General features: G+C 35.8%; 3 protein-coding genes across 3 annotated transcripts; 1 reads left to right on the top strand and 2 right to left on the bottom strand.

Moving 5' to 3' along the window:
• The first annotated feature begins 407 nt into the window (after positions 1 to 407).
• LOC132185510 (epoxide hydrolase 1) lies at positions 408 to 2456 on the top strand. The gene is made up of 3 exons (XM_059599278.2): positions 408 to 1046; positions 1590 to 1831; positions 2021 to 2456. The coding sequence occupies exons 1-3, from the start codon at positions 576 to 578 to the stop codon at positions 2265 to 2267; spliced, it is 960 nt and encodes a 319-aa protein (XP_059455261.2). The 5' UTR covers positions 408 to 575; the 3' UTR covers positions 2268 to 2456.
• Positions 2457 to 3987: 1531 nt separating this feature from the next.
• On the bottom strand, positions 3988 to 7785 carry LOC132190042 (Fumarylacetoacetate (FAA) hydrolase family). The gene is made up of 7 exons (XM_059604926.2): positions 7636 to 7785; positions 7318 to 7483; positions 7090 to 7142; positions 6272 to 6334; positions 5526 to 5576; positions 5308 to 5425; positions 3988 to 4378 (listed from the first exon to the last, which is right to left on the bottom strand). The coding sequence occupies exons 1-7, from the start codon at positions 7738 to 7740 to the stop codon at positions 4263 to 4265; spliced, it is 672 nt and encodes a 223-aa protein (XP_059460909.1). The 5' UTR covers positions 7741 to 7785; the 3' UTR covers positions 3988 to 4262.
• Positions 7786 to 9496: 1711 nt separating this feature from the next.
• On the bottom strand, positions 9497 to 19655 carry GEX2 (gamete expressed 2). The gene is made up of 17 exons (XM_059586198.2): positions 19057 to 19655; positions 18640 to 18960; positions 17993 to 18331; positions 17156 to 17482; positions 16524 to 16730; positions 16349 to 16434; positions 16132 to 16273; positions 15497 to 15805; positions 14948 to 15072; positions 14395 to 14612; positions 14080 to 14307; positions 13272 to 13501; positions 12281 to 12519; positions 11122 to 11278; positions 10276 to 10439; positions 10035 to 10129; positions 9497 to 9717 (listed from the first exon to the last, which is right to left on the bottom strand). Exons 1-17 carry the CDS (start codon positions 19142 to 19144, stop codon positions 9573 to 9575), a joined length of 3420 nt encoding a protein of 1139 aa, XP_059442181.2. The 5' UTR covers positions 19145 to 19655; the 3' UTR covers positions 9497 to 9572.
• Between the last annotated feature and the right edge of the window lie 2967 nt (positions 19656 to 22622).

Genomic DNA, 22622 nt, shown 5'->3' with positions numbered 1-22622 from the left:
AATATTTATGTGTGTATTATTTAATAGCTTAGCTCAAGCTCAAGTTGAGCCAAGTTCGGCTCGACTCAGCTTGAATAACATTCTCAACGAACTCGAGCTTGCCTGAGTTTTCAATGAGCCAGTTTTAAACACATATTTCATAACTCAACTCGAATAAATATTTTCATAAACGAGCCAGTCTTAAAATCTTAAAGTTTAACGAAACTCAGCTCGATTAAAGCCCTAATCACCATCTATGACATATTTTTAAAAAATAATATATTTCATGTAATTGTTACACATTATCTGAAAGAGAAAGGGAAATATGAGACAGGAGAATACAAAGAAAAAATAATATGAAAATAATATCCATCTTAAAAAATAATATCCATATGAGACTATGAGAGAATACAAAGAAAACATCTGAAAAAATAGTAGCAATATTCCTTTAGGAAAGAAAAAATTTGGATAGCGTATCACACTTTTCTTTAAGATAAATTATTGCAGCAATAGAATTTCAAAGTCTTGGCCCGCATCGTAGCAAATTGGCTTGCCCATTGGGTTTAAGCGAATAACTCAGAAAATTGCAGAGAGAGATGGAGGGGATAGAGCACAGAACTGTGAAAGTGAATGGCATAAACATGCACATTGCAGAGAAAGGCCAAGGCCCAGTGATTCTCTTCCTGCACGGTTTCCCGGAGCTCTGGTACTCGTGGCGGCACCAGATCGTAGCCCTGGCCTCTCTCGGCTACAGAGCCGTGGCTCCCGACCTCCGCGGCTACGGCGACACGGACGCGCCGGCTGATCCCACCAGCTACACGAGCCTCCACGTGGTGGGTGATCTCGTTGCGCTTCTGGACACTATAGCCGCCGACCAGGACAAGGTGTTCGTGGTGGCTCACGACTGGGGTGCGATCATTGCTTGGTATCTCTGCCTGTACAGGCCGGACAAGGTCAAGTCCTTGGTCAACCTGAGCGTGGCGTTTACCCCCAGGAACCCTACAAGGAAGCCCCTTGACTCCTTGAGAGCTCTTTATGGAGACGATCATTACATTTGCAGATTTCAGGTTCTCTTTCGATTTAATAACTAATATATTCCTCGTCTCTGTCTTTTTAGTTAAAATATTAATTAAATAATTTTGAGAATAAATGATGATCCAACAGTATTCGATGATTCTCAACTTTGATAGTCTCTCTCTGTCTGGGCGTCTGTATTTCTAAAATTCATTTGGCTTGATTTGATTGGTGGGATCGGCTGATTTTCTTGATCTTAATGGAAAAATGGCCCAAAAGACCGGCAAATCTCGGTGGCGGCCGGCAAACTCCGGCGAGACAGCTTCTGCACTATTAGTAGACACTTGTCTTCATCTCATGGATTGTCAATTAGTGTGTGATCACCATCTCTGAGAATCTGGATCCCATGAGGGTATATCTTTGATGAATTTCTTAATCAATAGTGCCTGATTAATTGAATTCCCATTGGGTACATCTGATACAAGTAGTATATAAATATTTTCTCTTTAAGATCATTGGTGGGACGCCCAATTATACAGCAGACAGGGAATATTTATGTATATTTTTTTAATTATTATTATTTATATATGCTATAGGAGCCTGGAGAGATAGAAGCAGAGTTTGCCCAGATTGGTACTGCAAGAGTTCTGAAGGAATTTCTAACATACCGCAATCCAGGTCCCCTGTATTTGCCTAAAGGTAAAGGCTTTGGGCATCCCCCAGATGCACCAATCCTCCTGCCTTCTTGGCTCTCAGAGGATGACATTAACTACTATGCCAACAAATATGAGAAGAGGGGCTTCACTGGGGGTTTGAACTACTACCGAGATTTGGACCTGTATGTTTTTCCTTCAAAGTTTGGCTTAATTTCCTGTCTAAATCATTATGATATAACTAATAAGAATAATGATACACCCACTTCTACTTTGGCATGCTGATCACTTTCTCCTTGTCTTCTTCTTCTTCTTCTTCTTCTTCTTTTTTTTTTTTTTTTTTTTTTTTTTTTTTCTTTTCTTTTTTACTGCAGAAATTGGGAGCTCACCGCCCCATGGACTGGGACCCAAGTAAAAGTTCCGGTCAAGTTCATTGTGGGTGACCTTGACCTGACCTATAATGCTCCCGGCGTCAAGGAATACATACACAAAGGAGGGTTGAAGAAATATGTGCCATTTCTGCAGGAGGTTGTTGTAATGGAAGGAGTTGCACACTTCATCAACGAGGAACGCCCTGATGAGATCAACAAACACATTTATGACTTCTTTCAGAATTTCTGATCTGACTCTGATCTTTTCACCCCCCGCCCCCCCTTCCCCTTGAAGTTCTCTTCTCCTCTCCTGCCTGGCTGTGGCGCTGTCGGTGCTTTTGCGTGTGATTCTGTGTGCCAATAAGTTAGTGTTTACATTTTTTCCTGAAACTTTTACTATGCATATCAAAGACAGTCACCATCTTAAGAAATTGATACACGCTTATGTGTATATGTATATGTTTTTTCAAGTGATTTGGAAAAGGGGAGAGAAATGACACCATGGAGCTGATTATAAAGAATGGTTCTTAGGCGGAATCTACTTTATTCAGACAATTGCTAATTGGAAGAAGGCCCCATGATATTTAAGAACACTCTTTGGCCGATGTAGGGTAACCGGATAAGTCCTTTGTTTTTTTTCTACGCAATACCAAGGGAATTGAGAAGGGTTGAAATGGCACGATATTACTGAATAGGAGAAAATGGTTCATATAGGGAACCCATAAAGATATCCATTCAGTTGCTGTTCTGATAGGATCCATACATTCAGAAAGAAATAAGATCCTCTCTGTATTTATTTTATGGACAAGATTTAAAGTTGGTGGTGTATATGAGAAACATCCTTGTCTTAGAAAAGTGATATCATGTACACAGTTAAATACACTGTGACCATAAAATGAATGAATGTTATAAAGCATCTTTGTCCTCTTGAGAGGGCCTACACAAACCGTATCAAGTACCACAAGTAATGCGACCTCATTATCTTCATTCTTGTCTTAGAAAAGTTCATAACTGTGGACGAATATGTTTACGTTGGATTTCATTTTCAACATCATCAGCAAAAATAATTCAATGACATCATTTTAATGGCAGAAACAGCAGCGCATTATTGGCTCCTACGGCATAAAATGTCATTGAAATATGACCGACTCAAGGCAAGGGGAATTAATGGACATTGCAAATGACAGCAATAAATAGATTGAAATGTACGTTCCAAAATGGCCCATTAAGCCAAATAATAATAATAAAATAATAAAATAAAAAAGAAGAAAAATCAAATGCTATATTCCTTTCCTATTGATTACATCTTTAGGTGAATGAGCAGATTTTTATGCTATTGTAAAACAGAAAAAGGGGTAGTCGGTAGTCCTCCCATTTTTTACTTTTTGACATCTTTAAATATAAGCCTTCGTATTATTAGGGCATAATGTATGTTTTTTTTTTTTTTTTTTTTTTTTGGGAGAAATGATCAAATTTATTTATTTTTCAATTATCTTTTAATTATCTCCATAGTGAACGGTTGAATTCACAATTAAATTTGTCTAGAATTCACAAATCTAATAATTGATCTATTGAATTTGTAAGATGAAATGAAAAAAAGAAAAATATTGACATGAATCATTTCTCTATAATGATATAAAAATCTCCAAGTAATAGTTATTTCTGTAATGCTACATACCATCATTTTATTTTTATTTTATTATTCAAAGTTGACGCAACTTTTAAAATTATTGATCCACTAGTGATCTATCACAAATCCACTGGTAATTTTAAGAAAAGAAATGATAAAGTTCATTCTTTTTCAACCATCTTTTAACCACTTTCATAGTGAATAGATAAATCCACTATTGAATTTGTGTGGATTCCACATAAGTCCACAAATTTAATAACTCATCTATTGAATTTGTAAAAAAATATGGTTGTGTAATATGCATATTTTAAAAGTCACATCAATTTTTGAAAAATAAAAGTGTAATAAAAAGATGGTATATAACATTACTCGTAAAAGTGCGACAAATAGTTATTCTGCTTTCTGAAAATCATGTCCATAACGGAGCCACTTATTTTAAATTCCTTTTAACTTGTTGGGTCTCTCTCAATTCTCAAACAACCGGATCAGAAGAATAGTGTTTTCTACGGTATGCGCTCTCTGGCGAACAACTTCACAAAGAAAAAGAGCCTTTATGAACAGAGATCACACTAACCACGGACTCCAGAGGGATAATTACTGATAGGAAGAATGTATTTAAGAACTTCCCGGCTTTTGCCGTTTTTCGACATTGAAGTTGACGTCCTGTAGGTTGGTTATGCCGGCAGTTATCTTTTGACCTGCTTTCACAGGGCCGACGCCTGCTGGAGTGCCTGCACAAACAGCATCAGTGACACAATTAATGCAATCTCATTATATTCATTCTTGTCATAACCCTGGAAGAACATGGATACATGGATGGACCTAAACATGATCAGCAAAAATAATGACATGCAGAACCAGCTGCTTTTTAAGATTGTGTCATATACAAATGAGTCAACTCACTAGTATTACTATGCAAAGAATGTGAAACTAATTACATTTTGCATGGTTTCCATAGATGATATAAATGAAAGATAAAAAAGACGTTCAAGGTTGAAGCTGAACATCAATCCTCACTACTTATCAATAAACTACAAAGAGCTTCCTGTGAATTTTGTAATTAAGCCCTCCCATGAATAAAATTATACAGAAATCACATCTCTTGGATTTGGATATGCCATTTTGACACCCATAGCAATCATTTAGTTAGCCACCTTAAGGATCCAAACTAAACCTTAAGTATGAATTGCTAAGCATTTGTATTCTATAAGCCAAAAATGGTTGCAGAACGTTAGAATCACATGCACTTTTAGCATAACAGCATACATATGGTTAACAAACTTGGCCAACAAGCACTTTTAGCATAAAAACAGATTAAAATTTAAGTATAATTGGGATAAGCAGTGCCTAATCTTCCTTATAGGAGTCCTTTATATCAATAAAGGTCCCAATTTCATACAGGAAAATAGGCTTTTGCAAAAAGAAATGCTATACAAGTTTCCACTCCCATACTCTCACTTTCTGACGTGGCTTTTTAAATCACAATTGAATCCAAAATTCAATAGTGATCTAATAATGATCCAATTGTGATATATATATAGCCATATATTAAGAGTGAGAGAAGTGTGGGAGTGAGAGTGTATAGTATTTCTCTTTTGCAAATTATGTTTTAGTGTTTAGACTTTCAATAACTATCGCAAAATTAATGACCAGGCAATACCTGTCAGTATGACATCTCCTTCCAGAAGTGTCATGATAGAACTTATGTGGCTAATGAGAAACGGGATCTTAAACATCATATCCTTGGTTGAGCCTTTCTGTCGTATTTCTCCATCAACCTGTTGTGATGCAAGTCCAGTCAACCTCAATCAGTTTGGAATGACCATAAGATAAAATTTTTGTACAGTATAAAAGATATTAAGTTCGGAGATTTTGAACCTTCAACCACAGTTCTAAGTTGTCAGGGTCTGGCACCATCGCCTTGGGCAGCTGCATAATATTTTGGGGTAAATAGAAAGTATGCCTAAAGATAGTTAAAAAGGAAGACAAATCCTCATAGTGAAGAATCAACAGGTAAGTAATTACTGATTACTTAAAGCTACTTCTTTTTCTATTATTTTTTAGAAAAATATTGATAGGACCCCTTGTGTTTTTTGTGGTTTTGACATTAAGACCCTTGTTTCTAATTTTGCAAATATAATATCCAAGTTTAGAATATTTTAAATCCAAAAATTTCGTCCATTTTTCCCCAAAATCAATAATAAAAATTAGATGAAAATATGAAAAGCACAAGAGATACTGTCAAAAAAAAAAACATGAAAAGCACTGGAGAGTCCTATCAGTATTTCCCTATTTTTTAACTAGAAAAATGGTAAGATTATACATAATAGTACCTAAACTACTACAAATACAGGGAAGAAGCGTTGTTGGTATTGGTCTCTAATTGCCTCCAGAAATGCCCTCATATTCTTTTCAACTACTTAAAATAGAAAATTAAATGTTTTAGGAAAATAATTTCTTAGATTTCCTCCTACTCCCAACCCATGTTTGTTAGTATTAGTAACTTCTCATCTATGCGTCCGCTAAGAGCACCTGTTTGATCTATGAAATGAATTTCTGATTCAATATAGAACAATTTCAGCAAAGGGAGAAGCATAGAGAAAGTTATACAGTTCATTTCTTACAACAGAACTGATTGGTGTGAAGGTGTCCTGCCCTTTAGCTACTGTCCATGGAAGACCTGCAGACTGGTACACAGTAGCAAGAAAAAGAAGCCACATTAACTAGCAAACAAGAATCACATACTTTTATCTGAATGCGAGAGAGAAGCAAATACATGGTAAAACTGTATGAGTTGATCCTGTGATAAAATACCAGGGTCCACGACAGACTCACGCCATTCTCAATTTCAAAAGCACTCAATCCAACTCAATTGAATTTGCATTTAACTAGCGATATCAGTTAAAAAATACATTAAAAGCTCCTAAATTTCTTCAAAGTCTACTCCAACATTATAATGCTTCTTAGTTTGTTAACATGCGTCGGCAAAAACACCGCAATCATGATCATTTCATCCATTTTAACATGTGACATACACTTCTCTTAATCCTCCACATCCAAAAAAGGAGATTACATAAAAGGGCATCACATGGATTAGGAAATCACCAATTCGTGTTACAAAAACCAATTGAGAAGAAAATTATCCACATTAAGAAAGTTAAGACACTATGCATACTCGGGTGAAAAGATATTAATCATTTAATCAAAAATAACAATACAAATTTTAAGAACCCCAATCACAATCCAAGAAGCGGTAACCAGATCTGCTTTATAACCCCAAAAGGCCTGCTCACAATTGAGGCTCCCTGTAATTGATTGTCTAGTCTAGTGGCCACACAATCAAATCCAATCCAGGATATCACAATTGCACCTTGGAGTTACCATAAGAAAGTTTAGAGGATCTTGATTTTCATTAACATGTAGGAGAGTAAAAAGTGCGTACTTTTGCAGAAGCTTGAATTTCCCTGGCAGTCATATCCAGTGCCAGAGCATAACCTGAGACACCAAAACATTAAGCAATTGGGTTTTCATCCAAAACACCATTATAAATAATCCATAAAGTAGAGCCGATCATCAACAATGATGTGTATAAACAAATTAAAAAAAGATCAATAAAAATGTGAATATTATATCAATTTGCATGACGAAAAGTCAAAATTTTGGACCGTACCGGCAACATAGTCCATGGCAGTGGCCTCAGGAACCTCGCGCCCTTTCTTTCCGATCACCACCGCGAGCTCCACCTCATAGTCCAGAGACTCCAAGGGGTGTGGGATTCTGATCGTGCCTCCATTTTCCAAGTAAGACGACGTCGGTTTCAGAAACAACACCGGCTCCTATTCACAACAACGTGTAGTCCAATTCAAGTGAGCACAAAACAACCAAAATCTCCTATAGATTTCCTATTTTTGTTGTTTTTCCCCTGTCGTTTCTCGGGAACCAAACAGAGGATTAAGATATGTTGAGAGTGAGAGAGAAGAGGGAAGACCTTGGGGACGGCGTTGCCGAGCTCTTTGGCATGAGCGGCGTAGTTTCTGCCCACAGCGACGATCTTCGTCCCCACTGTCAATAGATGCTGAAATGCCGTTGCCATTTGTCTCTTCAATCCTCCTTGGAAGCTTTCACTTTTGTTGATCTACGTTTGACACTCACTATTTATATTTTTTTCATAATTTTTTTTCTTTACTAAGAGAAAAGAAAATTAAAGATTAAAAAAAATATTGGGAAAAATATAAAAAAGCCCCCCAAACTACCAGCCGTTTTCGATTTAGCCCCTTGATGTTCCAAAAGTCATAAAGTAGCCCCCTAAACTACCAAACTGTCGCATTTTGGCCACTCCGTTAGTCAAAACCGTCAGTCTGAACGGAAACTACAAAACGACGTCGTTTGGTTACAGGTAAGTTACAAAAATGCCCTTCTATGTATTTTTTTTTTTTTTTAAGAAGGAGCAAAACGGACTTACCCTAAGCAAAACGGCGCCGTTTTGCTTAGGTTAATTAAACCCTTTTCCCCATTCTCAATCAATCCCACGCAGCACAGCTCCCCCCCTCCCCCTCACGCACAGCCATGGCCGATTCTCTTCTCCACACGCACAGCTCCGGTGATCCAGCCCATCGCGCCGGTGGTCCCCCTCACGCCGATTGTCGTCGTCCCGTCTTCACGCCGTCGTCCTGCAAAACCCAAAAACCCAGAAATCATTCCGTCCAAAAATCATTCCGTCCAACCTAGAAATCATTTTGTCAAAACCCACTGGCCGGGTTGTTGATCTGTAACATTCACGTTCTTTGATTTCATGGCTACTGCAGAGAAAACCAAATTCAATTCCCATAGATGGGTTTGGGTGTTGTTTTCTGCCCTGGAGTATTTTTTATTTTATTTTATTTTTTTCTTTGGGTTCTCTTAGGATTGTCCAATAGTTAGAGGCTAAGATTTGAACCTAAGCGATTGAGAAGGAGATGAAACCATATTTCTCTCCAGAGGAGTTGAACCCAACATCTGAGACAAGATGAAGTCTGAGTCGAGAAGAAGGTTTGTTCAAGCGTGGAGGGAAAACGCTGAACAAGGGTTTAATTAACCTAAGCAAAACGGCGCCGTTTTGCTTAGGGTAAGTGAACCCTTTTGGGAGCAAAACGGCGCCGTTTTGCTCCTCCTTAAAAAAAAAAAATAATAATAATACATAGAAGGGCATTTTTGTAACTTACCCATAACCAAACGACGTCGTTTTGTAGTTTCCGTCCAGACTGACGATTTTGACTAACGGAGTGGCCAAAATGCGACAGTTTGGTAGTTTAGGGGGCTACTTTATGACTTTTAGAACATCAGGGGGCTAAATCGAAAACGGCTGGTAGTTTGGGGGGCTTTTTTATATTTTTCCCAAAAATATTCTACACTTTTCTATTCTTAGTGGTAGCTAATCTTTTTCTAATAGATTAGACAATCCACAAGCCAAACGAGGCCTTATTGTTAGGATTAAAAAAATTAAAAAATACTTTATCGGCCTTGGAAGCCTCCAAAATACAATATATGTAATTATACTATTCTCTCAAAATACAACAATGTACAAGAAAACACACAGCTACATCTACAAGTTTTCACACAATGACTTTAAATTCTTGCGGATGCCGCTAGTCTTCACCTTTAAAACTACAAAGAATGATCCTCTTCATTTCATTTGAAATGAAAAGGTGCCGGTTCTTTGCTTTTAGAGGGAAAAAATTGTCAAATGAAATGGAAAAGATCCGTTTTCTAACACTACTACCTGTGAGTGACACGTCTAAAATGGGCCTCTTGTTGCAATTTTTGAACAAAGAGCCGATAAAAAAAAATCAAACGATTAAGTATACTAAGAACAAAAACCATAGATACAATGTCTTCCAACAAGGTTAAAGTCTGAGTTGATTAAAGAGTTCAAAGTTATCCAATATGTCAAGCTGCTTCATTTTGCCCTTTTTCAATAGCAAGTGGCTTCATACTGGGCAAAGAAGTCCGCTGCTGACTCTGATCACCAAAAGAATGAGAAGAGTGAAACTCTGGCTTCCTTGATTCTCCTTTTCCAAATAAACGTCGAGACCTGGAGAATTTATGCACAATGTGTTGTTAATGAAGCTGGATGAAAGAAAAAAAAATGCTAACATCCTTTCTAACCTATCAATAATTTGCACATGGGTTGCTAATATCTATAATAACCTTCCAAAGTCTCAAATTCCACCCTACCACAGAGGAGCCAAGAAAGAGAAGAATGTGATAGTATCTATAAAAAACTTCCAAAGTCTCAAATTTCACCCAACTTTTATGTTCCTCCTATTACCAGAAAACCCAGTCTTCTTGATTCTGTATCAATCATCTGGCAACACACACTATTGCAACATTGACAAATTAGATAGTTACCACAGGCGAAAGTTGGAAAATTGGCTTCTAGGCAAGAAGGAGCTTGAACAGCATCCAGTGAAGTAAGTTGTATCCCCAGATAAATTTGTACTTAGCTGCACACGAGTAAGCAAAACATGCCACATAAAAGTATAGTATTGGTAAGCGTCAAGAATCTTTGGCAACAAAAGGACAATTTCTATGAAACAAAATGTTTCTATCTAATAGAAGTTATAGAACCGGAAAAGTGAGGTATACTTACATTTGGTTCATGGGAACTTTGCACACTAGATATCGCAGAAGTCTCCATGTGCCGGTTTCTTCTTTCATTTGCAAGAAGAAATGCACATTTGCATGTAAAAAATAGAAGCAATACTCCGAGAGAGAACACCGTGAGAAATTCGATGATGATAGCTGATCCTAGGGCTGTAACCCACAGAGACAAAGATAAGCATATCAGCCATTTAGATAGATACAGATATGACATAACTTCCCTGCTTCTGTACTAATGATTAAGGTGACAATGAATAATCTGAAAGAAGATGCACCCTTGTCTTATATGATTTGGTACTGACCTCATAATTACAAGGACTAACTAAATCTTTCAATATCCAAATGTATATAATTGCTTGGAAAGATATTTTGAAAGATATTCAAAGTTCGTCTTGTGTTGATCAAATTGGAAATGGAATCTCCAGTATCTCTAGGGTAATAAGGTTTTTCTCGCTGATTTGGTCAAACCAATAACCAGCATCCAAATAATTGCAAGTTCCTCTCCAAATTAATAGCAAAAACTTGTAATGCAAAATCAAAAAGCATTTATTTAGATACATTTTTCTACAGGAAAAAAGAAAAAGCCGTGAAGAATCAATCATAATTTAGAGAAAGATAGATGATGAGCAATCAAAAGACACAAAACAAGTGTTGGTAACATAGCCATGGTTTCAAACTCGAACAGGTTAGCCCTTCTAGCATTTTTTGATCATGAAGCAACTATCCACAAATAATAATAATAATAATAATAATAATAATAATAATGCTAAAGCCTAAGAGGATGATATCTTAAGAGAAGACCATGAGAACTTAAGATAAGTTAACTGTCACCTACTATGAGCTACCAATGAACTCATTGGCCTTCTTCTTATCAGATTTACAGCAGCCTCAGTGTATAAAGGCAATGATACCCTTTCAGCACAATCTGGATAACGCCCATAGTTTCCCATATCATTTAATGTCACTGTTAAAACAGCACCATGTTCTCCACCCTATAGAAGAAAGAGTCACTTGGTTAGACATGGTATCAGAGCAAGTCCTGAGAGCCTCACTTGGTGAGGGGGATTTTGAACACAAGTGAGGAATATTAAAATATTAATTAAATAATTAAATTCCCATTTCCTATTAGTTTAAACTTTTGGAATAAGTGGTGATTTAATACATATCAACAGGTTTCCTTCAAGCATAATGCCAACCAATTATATAATGCAAACCAGCTGTCTTGTTGACATGAAAGAGCTTTCACCTCTTTTTCAGCTAGCAAACTATGAAACATAAGAAATCAAAGTCCATCTTGATGTGAAATGAAATGAATATGTTTTACTTCAGGGTTTATGGAACTTGTTGACATGAAAGAGCTTTCATCTCTTTTTCGGCTAGCAAACTATGAAACATAAGAACTCAGAGTCCATCTTGAAGTGAAATGAATATGTTTTACTTCAGGGTGATGGTTCCATACTAAGCCTTTTTTTTTTTGCTAGCCAAGCTAAGCTAAATTTTCATGCATAAATTATGTTTTTTAAGCACTTAGGCTCAGGAAGCAAAGCAGCATCGACATTACTGGTACACATGGCACCATTATATTGGTCTTACATAGAAAATATGATAACTACTACTTCTCGTGCTAAAATTTGAACGGAAAAATTAACGGAAGTTCCTTATTTGTGAAATGGCCAAAAGTCATATCCTTAATTTTCAAAATTAGAATCTCATGTCCTTATCTATCAAAGGGTCAAAACTCAAATACCTAATTGTCGAAATTGGAAACTCAAGTCTTTATTTGTCCCGGGATCAAAACTTAAGGTGATATGAGGCAATTTCCCTTATATTTACTTTACCATTATTATTGGATTTTGCAGAAGAGGGAAATGTTGAGGCTAAGATGTTGTTAATTAATCAGACAGAGGAAACCTGTATAAACATATTATTTATCCTCCACTAACTTTTACTACTTGAAGAAGCATAACACTTACAAGCAAAAGAAGCTCACTCACATGATAAAACAGTTGTTGCATAATGCTATTGCAATCATTGACTGTGCTCCGAAATCTAATACCATTAGCTTTGACCATAAAATGTTTTGAGATAGTAACATATGTCTGCAGAGGTTGCCACAGATAACTATTTGTAAACTTCAGTTCAGTTGTATTAATAAGCTCAGCTGGTAAACTAGTGACCAAAAGTCCATCATTAACTTCCAAAGAGAATTCGACTACAAAGTTTATCTCACCACCTGAAAGATAAGCCACCAGAAGAATGTCCAGCAATTAGAAGTCTGCAAGTCTAGCAAAAAATTTTGAAGTAAATATTCCATAAACTTAATATGTCCAAAGTTTTACATAATTCACATCTAGCTTGAACATGCTAGACGCAAAAATCTCAAGATAAATGATAATTTGTTGATACTATTTCCTCCAAACAGGTTGCGTTGTTAGTTGTTTGGTTATGGAAGAAAAATCCCTAAATAAGCTTTCTTTGTTAACATCCTATCAAATCTATCGACTAAATTGGAAATAGCTCAGACTCCCAGAATTCCAAATCTTCAAATAGTCTTTAGAAGAAAAAACTACTACGGTGAAGATGCGATCTTATACATGCAATCAGAACAAATGCTAGATTTTTGTATTTATTTTAAAATATGTTACTTCCATCTGTAAGGTAAGGATTATGTATTAAATTTAGACTCGTCTAAAACTAAGAGTTTTAAGCTTGAATTTACACCTTTCAACTCAATTCTATATTTGCATAGGTTGAGTATGGCATGCCTCTTGATTTGGAATCCGTGAAACACAGTCTTGCCATAGCACCTTTATATATATGCAGACAACCTTCTGAAACCAACACCTCATAACTGAACATTACTATCCTTTTTATTTTTCTTTTTCTGGTGGAAAATGAACTCTACAATCACAGTATGATGCTTTTAATTTTAGCACAAGTTAGAAATTCTCACCTTCTACCTAACAATAACAAATTAAACCATACCAGTGAAGTTAAGAAGATCTGGATCCCCAACATAAAACTCAAACTTGTCTCTCTCTCTGTCAAAGATTAGTGACTCATCTTCATTACCCTTGAGGATAATAATTTCAGGAACATGAATAAATGGAGGATCATTGATAGGTTCCACAAAAACTGGGACATCCAAATCGTTTTTTCCATTCTTATTCCTGGTAGAGACTCGCATTGTATCATTACCACTGAAGTTCTCATTTCTGATTTGAGATAAATGAGACAAAAGAATGAGTTACTAACAAGATTGTCAAGCATATAAAAGAAAAATATATATATTTAGCAAGTTGTTTATTAGCAATTTAGCATGAAATTTTGACTCATAAGGCTCAATAGATTATCTGCTATTGTAACTCCCACCTCCCTATGCGCAGTACCAAAAAGAAAAATTATACCAGTGTCGACTGTAGGTAGACAGATTAAATTTGCCCAAATTATTCCTTTAGATTTAAAAACTATCCTCTTCATAATGATATATTTAAATAATAAAGAAGTTCATAGCTAAGAAAAAAGGGTAAAAAGTATGAATACCACTTGAGCTATTGAAAAAAATGATGGCACAATTTTTAGATGTGACATATAAATTTCTATTTTCTATTTGATCACAATGATAATGCATTAATGCATTTTTGAATCCCAATAACTAAAATTTCTACAAGGGAAAACATGTAAAAATAAGAATAATAATAAATGCATCGTGAATACCAAACAAAACATTTACAAATGCTGAAATCAAAATTTTCAACTAAATGAAAAACATATTGAAGTTTAATAATAATACCCAAGATACTGAATTGATTGAAGTGCAAAATTGATTACTTCTGTACAGCCTTCTAAGATCAGGTCTTTTGCTTCTTGACCCCCTCTGTTTACAAATAGCCCACTCCACATTGGCTGCCAAAGCTGCATCAGCATTGGAGACAAAAAGACAGTCCCAAACTGTGCACTCAGAGTAATGGAAATGTTCTCCATCTGATCTGAATATTTAATCTCAAACCCAGAGAAGCCCCTAAAAAGCGTAAGGGAAAAAAAATAAAATATAAATTTTACAATGTTGTACTTATCAATAAAATTTTAAAGGATAAAAGTTCCTTACCCGAATCTAGGATTTAAGACATCTTCAGTTGCTTGCAGTTCACTTGGAGAGGAAACAAACTGGGGTGGGATACTGAGGACAAAAATGTTAACAATGGAAGTAGCAAGATTGCCATTTATATCAGACATTGTGTACGAAAAAGAATCATTCCCATAATAATCTTTGTAAGGAGTATATCTAAGGAGCCTTCCATACTGTAAAAGTGAACCGTGACCTGGCTGACAAAATATAACATATACATGTAGGTTAGCTATCCAAGAAAATTCTTCTATTCGTATGCTTGATCAGTATAATCATCATCTTCTATATGGGAAATTGATGTCATAGTATTGATGTGTATGACACATGTCAACTATTAATATATAGGATAGTTCACTACGCAGTTATATGCATCAAGCCCTTTCAGAATAATCAAGTCCAGGAAGGTTAGCGAAACTAGTTGTTTGTTACCCTAATATAGGCTGGCCATCAAAAAGATAATTATGAACACCCTTCAGAGAATTGAGAAGTGTGGGGAGAAAAAGAAGGTTGTAAACACTGCTTCAACTCTTACTTTTGTGTATTCAACAATAGTTGCATTGTCACCAGCAAAGTAGTCATTTGCTAAAGCATCAAAAGCAATGGACTCATCCTCCCAAACAGATATTGTATCATTGTACGCAATGGGGAAATATTCGCCTGAAAGATAATGGAATATCAATCTAAACATCGAAAAATAAATTAAATCCTAACTGTAAAACTGAAACTGAAGAGCACCATCGAGTAAAAAATGGGAAAAAGAACATTATCTCAACACATCAGAACATTTGTGTGTGCGTGCATGTTTATGCGTATCACCAACAAAGTTGCACAATGTATATATATTGACTATTTAACTAAGGAAACAAGAAAAAAAAAAAAAACTATTTCTCAAAAGAACTTGAACATTTCAATATTATGTAAAGGAAGCATAAATCCCATTCACATTTATATACTCCAGAAGCCACCAGAACATAAACAATAATTTGGATCATCAACACAAACACACACATAATTGTTCACAATGAGGAGATATATTGAATTGTCTTTTTTGATAACAGCTATACAAAACTATTTAGCTTACTAGTGTACACATTGACACCAAATGGGCAGGGTGAGAGTTGTTTTCCATCAAAAGAAGCACACATCTGGTAAGTGCCAACATCCTTGGCCAGATAATGAACAGTGTATGACCCATCATTGTTATCCACAAACGTCCAACTTGAAAAATCAGAATTGTTGATTGAAGCAATCCCTAACTTCAGCCTTGATTGTTGCGACAAAACAGGGTTTTGAAATGAATCCTTGAGCTGCACTACTATTTCATTTTTAATCATTTTTGGCACCTTGGGAGTGAATCTCAGAACTCCTGAGAGTGATATATTAACTTCACCTGTAGATGAAGAACCCATTAATCAGGTATGAAGTGGAAAACTTCAAGATTACACGAGTGCATGCAATGATCATCCGTAATAATAAAAGAAATTTTGAGTTAAATATGTAACAAACCATCAAAATTTGTACAAAATTTTAACCAATATACAAGTGTGTAAATTTTTCTCTGGTTTAAAAAAAAAAAAAAAAAAAAAAAAAGAGTGGTGCTTATCATGAAAACTGAATGCAATTCAAATGATTTAATGTGTTCTACAATTTAGAAATAGGTGGTTTTAGAGTCAAATGAAAGAGAGAGCTCAACCCAAAAAATATTAATAGTAGTACCTGCTATTACATCCTTTGTGAATGACTGGCCACCATTCAGTAGAATATTTCCACAAAATACACGAATTTCATAAATCCCACTCTTGTCGGGTGTATACACCACATTAAAGGAACTGGCCTGAACTTTTGAGCCCCCAACAGACTAAATCCAGAACCAGTACAAAATCAAAATCTAAAGTATAGCAGGTTAATGGAAATATAAGATTGCAATTCTTACAATGTTACTCAGGTCAACAGATGGTGCAGGAGCAATTTCCATCTGGCTAGTCGAACCATATCTCAATCTCCCAGTGGGTTCACTGCCTAACTCAAAGATGTTTACTTTTTTGTAAAATTAAAATAGCTTATAGAAAAAAAATCAAACATCTGAAAAGTTGCTAAATTGCATATACCATTGATGATGCGCAGAGGATATATGCTTGGCAATACATAATAGGAATCAATTTCCCTTACAATTTGTACTTGAAGCCTTTCTACTTCAACAGGAGAGGGGTATTGATAAAGATCATTTAAATAAACTGAGAACTCTGCCACTTCCCCGGAAACTGAATTATTTAAACCAGATCCATTGACAACACTTTCCAGCCCATCGCAATAACCTATTCAATCTCAAAATAAAATGGCAACTGCATTTAGTTAATAAAAAAAATCATCTTCACCCTTCAAAGATGTAAGAAAGCACAACAAACTTCTCCCAGAAAACCTCTATAATTCAAGTGAAATTTTAAATTTATAAGAAAGAAAAAACATATTAACCACCTAAGAGCTCGTGCTTTGCTTATATATGCGTGTGTGCATGCATTGTGTCACAAATAGAGTTCAAAAACGGTAGTCTAACTTGTGCAACAACTAAAATCCAGAAACTACCAAAACATACATTAAATTATATCTACACCCCCTTCCCTCACCACTAAAAAGAAAAAGGAAGCATGCAAGCAAAACGTGTAGAAGGCTAAAACAATTCTCAAAAAAACGTGACAATCACTAACAGTTACAGATTTTCAAGAAACTAGATCATACACACCTACGAAGACAGTATAGGCATATGGCATATTGGAAATGATTTCAATATGTTCGATATCATATATTGTTAGTAAGAAGTTCCCTGGTTCCAAATTGCTAAAAGAAAACAACTGAATTCCTGCCATGACTTCTTCAAAGTGCAAGTCTGCAACCGGGATAGACAAATTCATCTCTTTTTCAACAACTTCAGCATCAAATTCATACAATCCTGGAACAAAATTCCCATATTGATCCTTTTGATGTATAAAGATTTCCATCTTTGAGAATAGTTGCCACCCATTTGGTTCAAAGTTCCACGTAGCCATGCAATTGGAAATCTCTAGAGGTCCTGGTAAAGCCAGGGAAAGATTCATCAGCACAATGAAAAACATCACAAACATAACCAAACTAAATAAAAAGTTCATTTTCTTAGAGAATTAATGAGGATTTTGCCTTGATGGTATTAGAGCTATTTCTACACTAGGAATATGTTAACATAAGGCATTAGTCAAAACAAAAGACATTTTCTTCCAACAGGATGTTCGTATCTTAATAAAGCCTGACTTCCCTGCTAAAGAAGTATGGCATTATAGGAATATATCAAAAATTTTGGAAATTGCAATTCTGTTAAACAGAGAAGAAGTATCCCAATCTAGAATAATCACATGAATCAAATTATGCTACAACCAAGCATGAAATGCAGAATAAAGTACCAATGGCTTCATCAGCACCATGAATTGAGATGCAAAGAACAACTAGAATCACTAGTGAAAAGGTAGGAAAAATCCAACTCATCTATATTCAATTAGTGCCTCTCAACAAAACTTGAGAGCTTGTAGCTAAAACGAAAGTACATCACCTGGGTTCACCTTAAATGGTAGTGGAGAGCCATTCAAAGTTTCATTGTCAACTTCTACATGCAGTGAGAGGTCCCCCGCTTGCACTGTAATAAACTCGATGATGATATAACCAAATTCGTTCCAACCCATGAAGGTGATGTTTGGGACAACTGCAATGGACCCATTTGCATAAAATGCTGACATAGTAAAATTATGTAAATTTGTCTCTTCAGTAGTTGAAGAGATATTATTCCCAAATGCATCTTTAGGAATTATCAGAACTGCTGCTTTTGTCCCCGCTTCAAATTCATTCATGAGATTCATCCAAGAAGCAACACAGACAGAAGGGTACATTTGACCTTCAATCAGGCAACCGCAGTTTGGGTTAGCACACATCCTTTTTGGCACAACCGATAACATGCAAAATATTAATTAAATCTTAAATCTAAAGTTCCATTACACAGCAATTCTGTTAAACATTCATAGACAGCTGACTCATGACAAATTCAAATTTCATACGAATAATTCACCAGGCACTGAGTGATCCTTATGGAGATAAGGATCTAATTGTAAAAACAAGCAGGATATTTCAGGAAAAGTAACATATGCAGATATAGACAGTAACATAGCAACCCAATTCTCACAATTGGCTACAACTACTAAACACCTGGTTCAACTTGGAAATGCAATGAGGAATCAAACACTTTGAAATTATTTTCCTCGATCATCACATTGAATAACCCGGCTATGATCACAGTGAAGTTAATTCTCCAATCACTAGGATCACCCTCAAAATCCAAAATAACCCCAGATATGTAAGAGCTATTCCCCATTTTTTCGTTCACAGTAAGAATGGGCTTAAAAGCATTTTTATCAAGCTTGTAAGCATGTTCCAGTACTTTAATCTTTATTGCCACAATATCACCGGCTCGGAATGTTTCTTTGTCACCCAACCAACTGAAAGCAAATTTAGGTAGTGGTGATTGATCTGCCCCACAAATGAAACCAAAAACACTTACTACCAAAAAAAAAAAAAAAAAGCATTATATAAACAGAAAAAGATAGTTTTAAGTTCGGATGGTACCTGAACTTGCAGTATCAGAACCATTGGGTGTGAAGAATGAGAAAGCCAAGGCTGAAACAACAATGAGTATATGCGTTTGGACCGCCATGATTGAGAAAAAACTGACGGTGTTTTTCAACAGACTGTTGCGTTGTGTTTAGAGTGAAAGTGCCTTGGATTTTATCAAGCGGTTGGTGGCAGTTGGAAGTGGTTGGATTTGTGGCCCGGCTAGGGGTGGGCACGGGGTCGGGTCGGTTTTGGGCCATTTTTCGTACTAGATCCGCACCCTCTGGTAGTAAAATTGGTACCGGCTTTAATGGACAGTACCCGCCGGGTCTCAGGATTTGCGGGGCGGGTAATTCGGGTTTGGCGGGTTTTACGGATCGGATCGGGTATTATTCTTCTTCATTCCTTTTCTCTCTCCTCCGTCTCTCTTCCTCTCGGCTCCCCCTCTCTTCTCTCCCTTTTCTTCTTCTTCTTCTCTCCAACGTCTCTCTTCCTCTCCTCTCCCTTTTCTTCTCTCCTCTCCTTTGTTTCTCAAATCCTCTCTAGATCCGTTCGTGACTGCTTGCAACGTGAAGAAAGAAAGAGAGATAGAGGGCTTTATGGGTTTTTTTTTTTTTTTTGGGTTTGCGGGGTGGGAAGAGGGAAGAAGAAGAAGATTTAGAATAAAGATTAAGAGAAGAAGAAGAAAATGAAAAAAGAAGAAGCTGCAGAGAAAGAAGAAGAAGAAGGCTAGAAGCGGCATGATTAGTGTGGGGTTACAGGAGTCTAGGTGCTAATCAGCGGGTCGGGTCGGGTACCACAGACCAAAATTTTCTATACCCGAAACCCGCCCCTCACGGATTGAATTCCGCAAAAAAAAAACTCAAATCCGGGCGGGGCGGGTTGGACGGGTTTTGCCCACCCTTTTTTGCTGATCAGCGGTTCGGGTCGGGTACCCACTGCCCAAAATTTTTATACTTGAAACCTACCTCGCTCCGCCTGGGTTGGAAGAAATTCAACCCGTTTCTTCAAAAAAACACCAAAATTCGAGCAGGACGGGGTGGGTTTTTGTTCACCCCTAGGCCCGGCTATCTCTCAACAACACAAAACAACTATGTACGTTTAATCCGACGAGTGAGATAATGCCCTTGACATCATAAGAGGCATAATTAAAATATGTAAAACGGCACTTTTGGATTTTGAATTTTTTTCTATCCCTTGTCATCACTCCTTTCCCGAGAAACAAGCAGAGATCAACGAGTTTGTGTAAAGAGAATATTACCCTTGTTCTTCTTCTCACATGTCGCAGTAAAAGGTATTAAGATCCTCTACAATTTTTTTTTGTTTTTTTAATTGTAGATTTTCAAATTACGCAATTTTGGTCGTTTTTACACATCGAAACGCTTGAAAATGTCACGTATTAAAAATGTTATATATTTCAGTTGATAATTATTGAGTATATTTTCATCACGTTCTTGCTCTCTAGATTATAAAAAAGATTTGACCTAAAAATTGTCTTTTAATTTTATGAAGAATAAGCGTCTGTACAAAAGTGAAGAGGAATCATTTTAGGAGGAATTTTTTTAGATGAATTGAGTTCCCTTTACTGATCTGTTGGGTCCCTTTTATAGGGTTTTATACAACCGCCACTTTCCCTCTTGATGCTCCAAGTTTATGTAGTGAGTGAGAGATAATCTAACTGAAACATCTAGAGTAATTTAAGTATATGAGATATCTGGATCCCAATATTCTTTAATGGAATATGTATATCTCTTATGAAAGATTATGATAAATGCAATTATTATCCATTCTTATGTTTAATGTAGCTGGAAAGATCGTTGATATCAATCCCATAAATCTTTCGATTTGTAGTCCTCATTTAAGTGGATTTTGATGGATATAATTTATTCGCAACATTAATTGATTCATCCCTAAGAATGCTCCCTCCCCCTGTATGTAGTCAACGTACTGCCTAGCATGTACATTATAATAATTCAGGAAAATCACTAGCCGAATTTGCACTATCACTCGAAATTGACTAATTAGTTTGGAACTCTCTAAAATTATTTATATAGTTAAATTTCATTGAAATATTGAGAGAAGATAGAATAACTAATAGAACATGAAGTTCCTTATTATTCACCATACTTAGATTCCTATGTGAGACTTGTTGGAACGTGAAGTAGTTCCTTATTCTCCTGACTAAGGGCCCTTCTCATCTCATCTTCAGCCGCCACTTTGATCTTCAACTCCTACTCCACTTTGGTCTTCAATTCCTTTTCCACCTTGTTCTTCAATCACGACTACAATTTTTTTAAAATTATAATAAAAAATAGTGATATTTTGGGAATTTTAACAAGATTTACCAGAAAACTCTAATGAATTGAGGACATTGCAAAAAATTAAAAGTCTGATACTCTAAATTAAGAGTTTTTGAACTTCGGATGGTAATTTTAAAATGCGTGGAAGTTTCGGAGGTTTAATTTTATTTTTTGGTTTTTAATTTTTAATGTTCCATTTTTAGTTTTTAATTTTATATATTTTTATTATTATGGGTAACCTGTGTGACTATGTCGTTATATACTTGAAAGTGACCTACTAGACTAATAGAATCCGTCAAAATTTTGGACGAAAGTTTTAGTAGAGATTTATTTATTATTTTTGCATAACACAAAGAGCTCTCATAACATTTTGATACCAAATGGAGCTCTCATAGCATTTTGATACTACATGGAGCTCATTGCAAATCAATATAAACACATGGACTGATTTTGTATTTTAAAAGAAAATGGTATTCTTGATGTATGAAACACTCCAATAACTTGGCCTATTTATAGCTAAGTAATCTGATTTATATTGAGAGAATATGATAGTTGGAAAAATATGACTGTTGAAAAAATATGACCATTGGTCAAATATGACTGTTAGAGATATGTGATAGTTGGAAAAAGGAAAATATTAGGGTTGAAAAAAGAGAAATGCTAGGAATCAATAAGTTTCCCAACCCATATTCCCTTACAATCAACCATTGGATTTGTAGACTTATATAGATTCTACATAAGTTAATGGTGGACCCCACAAATCTAATAATTGATTGTAAGAGAATATGGACCAAATATGGAGAACTTATAAACCCATGACATAAATATGACCACCGGGAAAATATGACCATTAGAAAAGATGAATGTTTAAATATAGGGATAAATGCAAAATTAATCTCTGTAGTTGGCTTAAATTACAAATTGCTCCATGTGGTATCAAAATGAACTCAAAGCTCCTAAGGGTATGCCAAAAAAAAATTTAGTCTTTGAAGTCAAATTCCGTTAAAATATTTGATGGATTCCGTTAAGTGTCACGCCAGCGCCAATAAAATAATGACATATGTTACTCTTAATAAGAAAAAATATAAATATATAAAACCAAAAAAAAAAAAAAAAACTAAAAAATTCGTTTTTTTTTTTATTAAAAAAAAAAAAAAAAAAAAGGAAAGGGGTGGCAGCCAATTGGGCAACCACCCCTTTTGGGGCAGCCACCCCCAGAGGCTGCAACCTAAACTTGACGTCGACCTCACCAACCTGGCGCATCCTCCCTTTCCAATGAGA

The sequence above is a fragment of the Corylus avellana genome, chromosome 2, assembly GCF_965113065.1.
Source record: "Corylus avellana chromosome 2, dhCorAvel1.hap1.2, whole genome shotgun sequence".
Lineage (NCBI taxonomy): Eukaryota > Viridiplantae > Streptophyta > Magnoliopsida > Fagales > Betulaceae > Corylus > Corylus avellana.
The sequence above is the reverse complement of the archived record's forward strand: the minus strand, read 5'-3'. Positions and strand labels throughout refer to the sequence as shown.

Bases quoted from the DNA above. Each gene is read 5' to 3' on its own strand.
- LOC132185510 (XM_059599278.2), top strand. From the start codon at position 576: ATGGAGGGGATAGAGCACAGAACTGTGAAAGTGAATGGCATAAACATG. The intron at 1,047-1,589 runs GTTCTCTTTCGA...TATATGCTATAG, and splicing joins ATTACATTTGCAGATTTCAG to GAGCCTGGAGAGATAGAAGC. The intron at 1,832-2,020 runs GTATGTTTTTCC...TTTTTACTGCAG, and splicing joins TACTACCGAGATTTGGACCT to AAATTGGGAGCTCACCGCCC.
- LOC132190042 (XM_059604926.2), bottom strand. From the start codon at position 7,740: ATGGCAACGGCATTTCAGCATCTATTGACAGTGGGGACGAAGATCGTC. The intron at 7,143-7,317 runs GTACGGTCCAAA...TTGGTGTCTCAG, and splicing joins TGCCATGGACTATGTTGCCG to GTTATGCTCTGGCACTGGAT. The intron at 6,335-7,089 runs GTACGCACTTTT...ACTGTGTACCAG, and splicing joins AAATTCAAGCTTCTGCAAAA to TCTGCAGGTCTTCCATGGAC.
- GEX2 (XM_059586198.2), bottom strand. From the start codon at position 19,144: ATGGCGGTCCAAACGCATATACTCATTGTTGTTTCAGCCTTGGCTTTC. The intron at 11,279-12,280 runs GTGAGTGAGCTT...TTTCTTCTATAG, and splicing joins TGCAACAACTGTTTTATCAT to GGTGGAGAACATGGTGCTGT. The intron at 10,440-11,121 runs GTAGGTGACAGT...TGTGGGTTACAG, and splicing joins GAGTTCATTGGTAGCTCATA to CCCTAGGATCAGCTATCATC.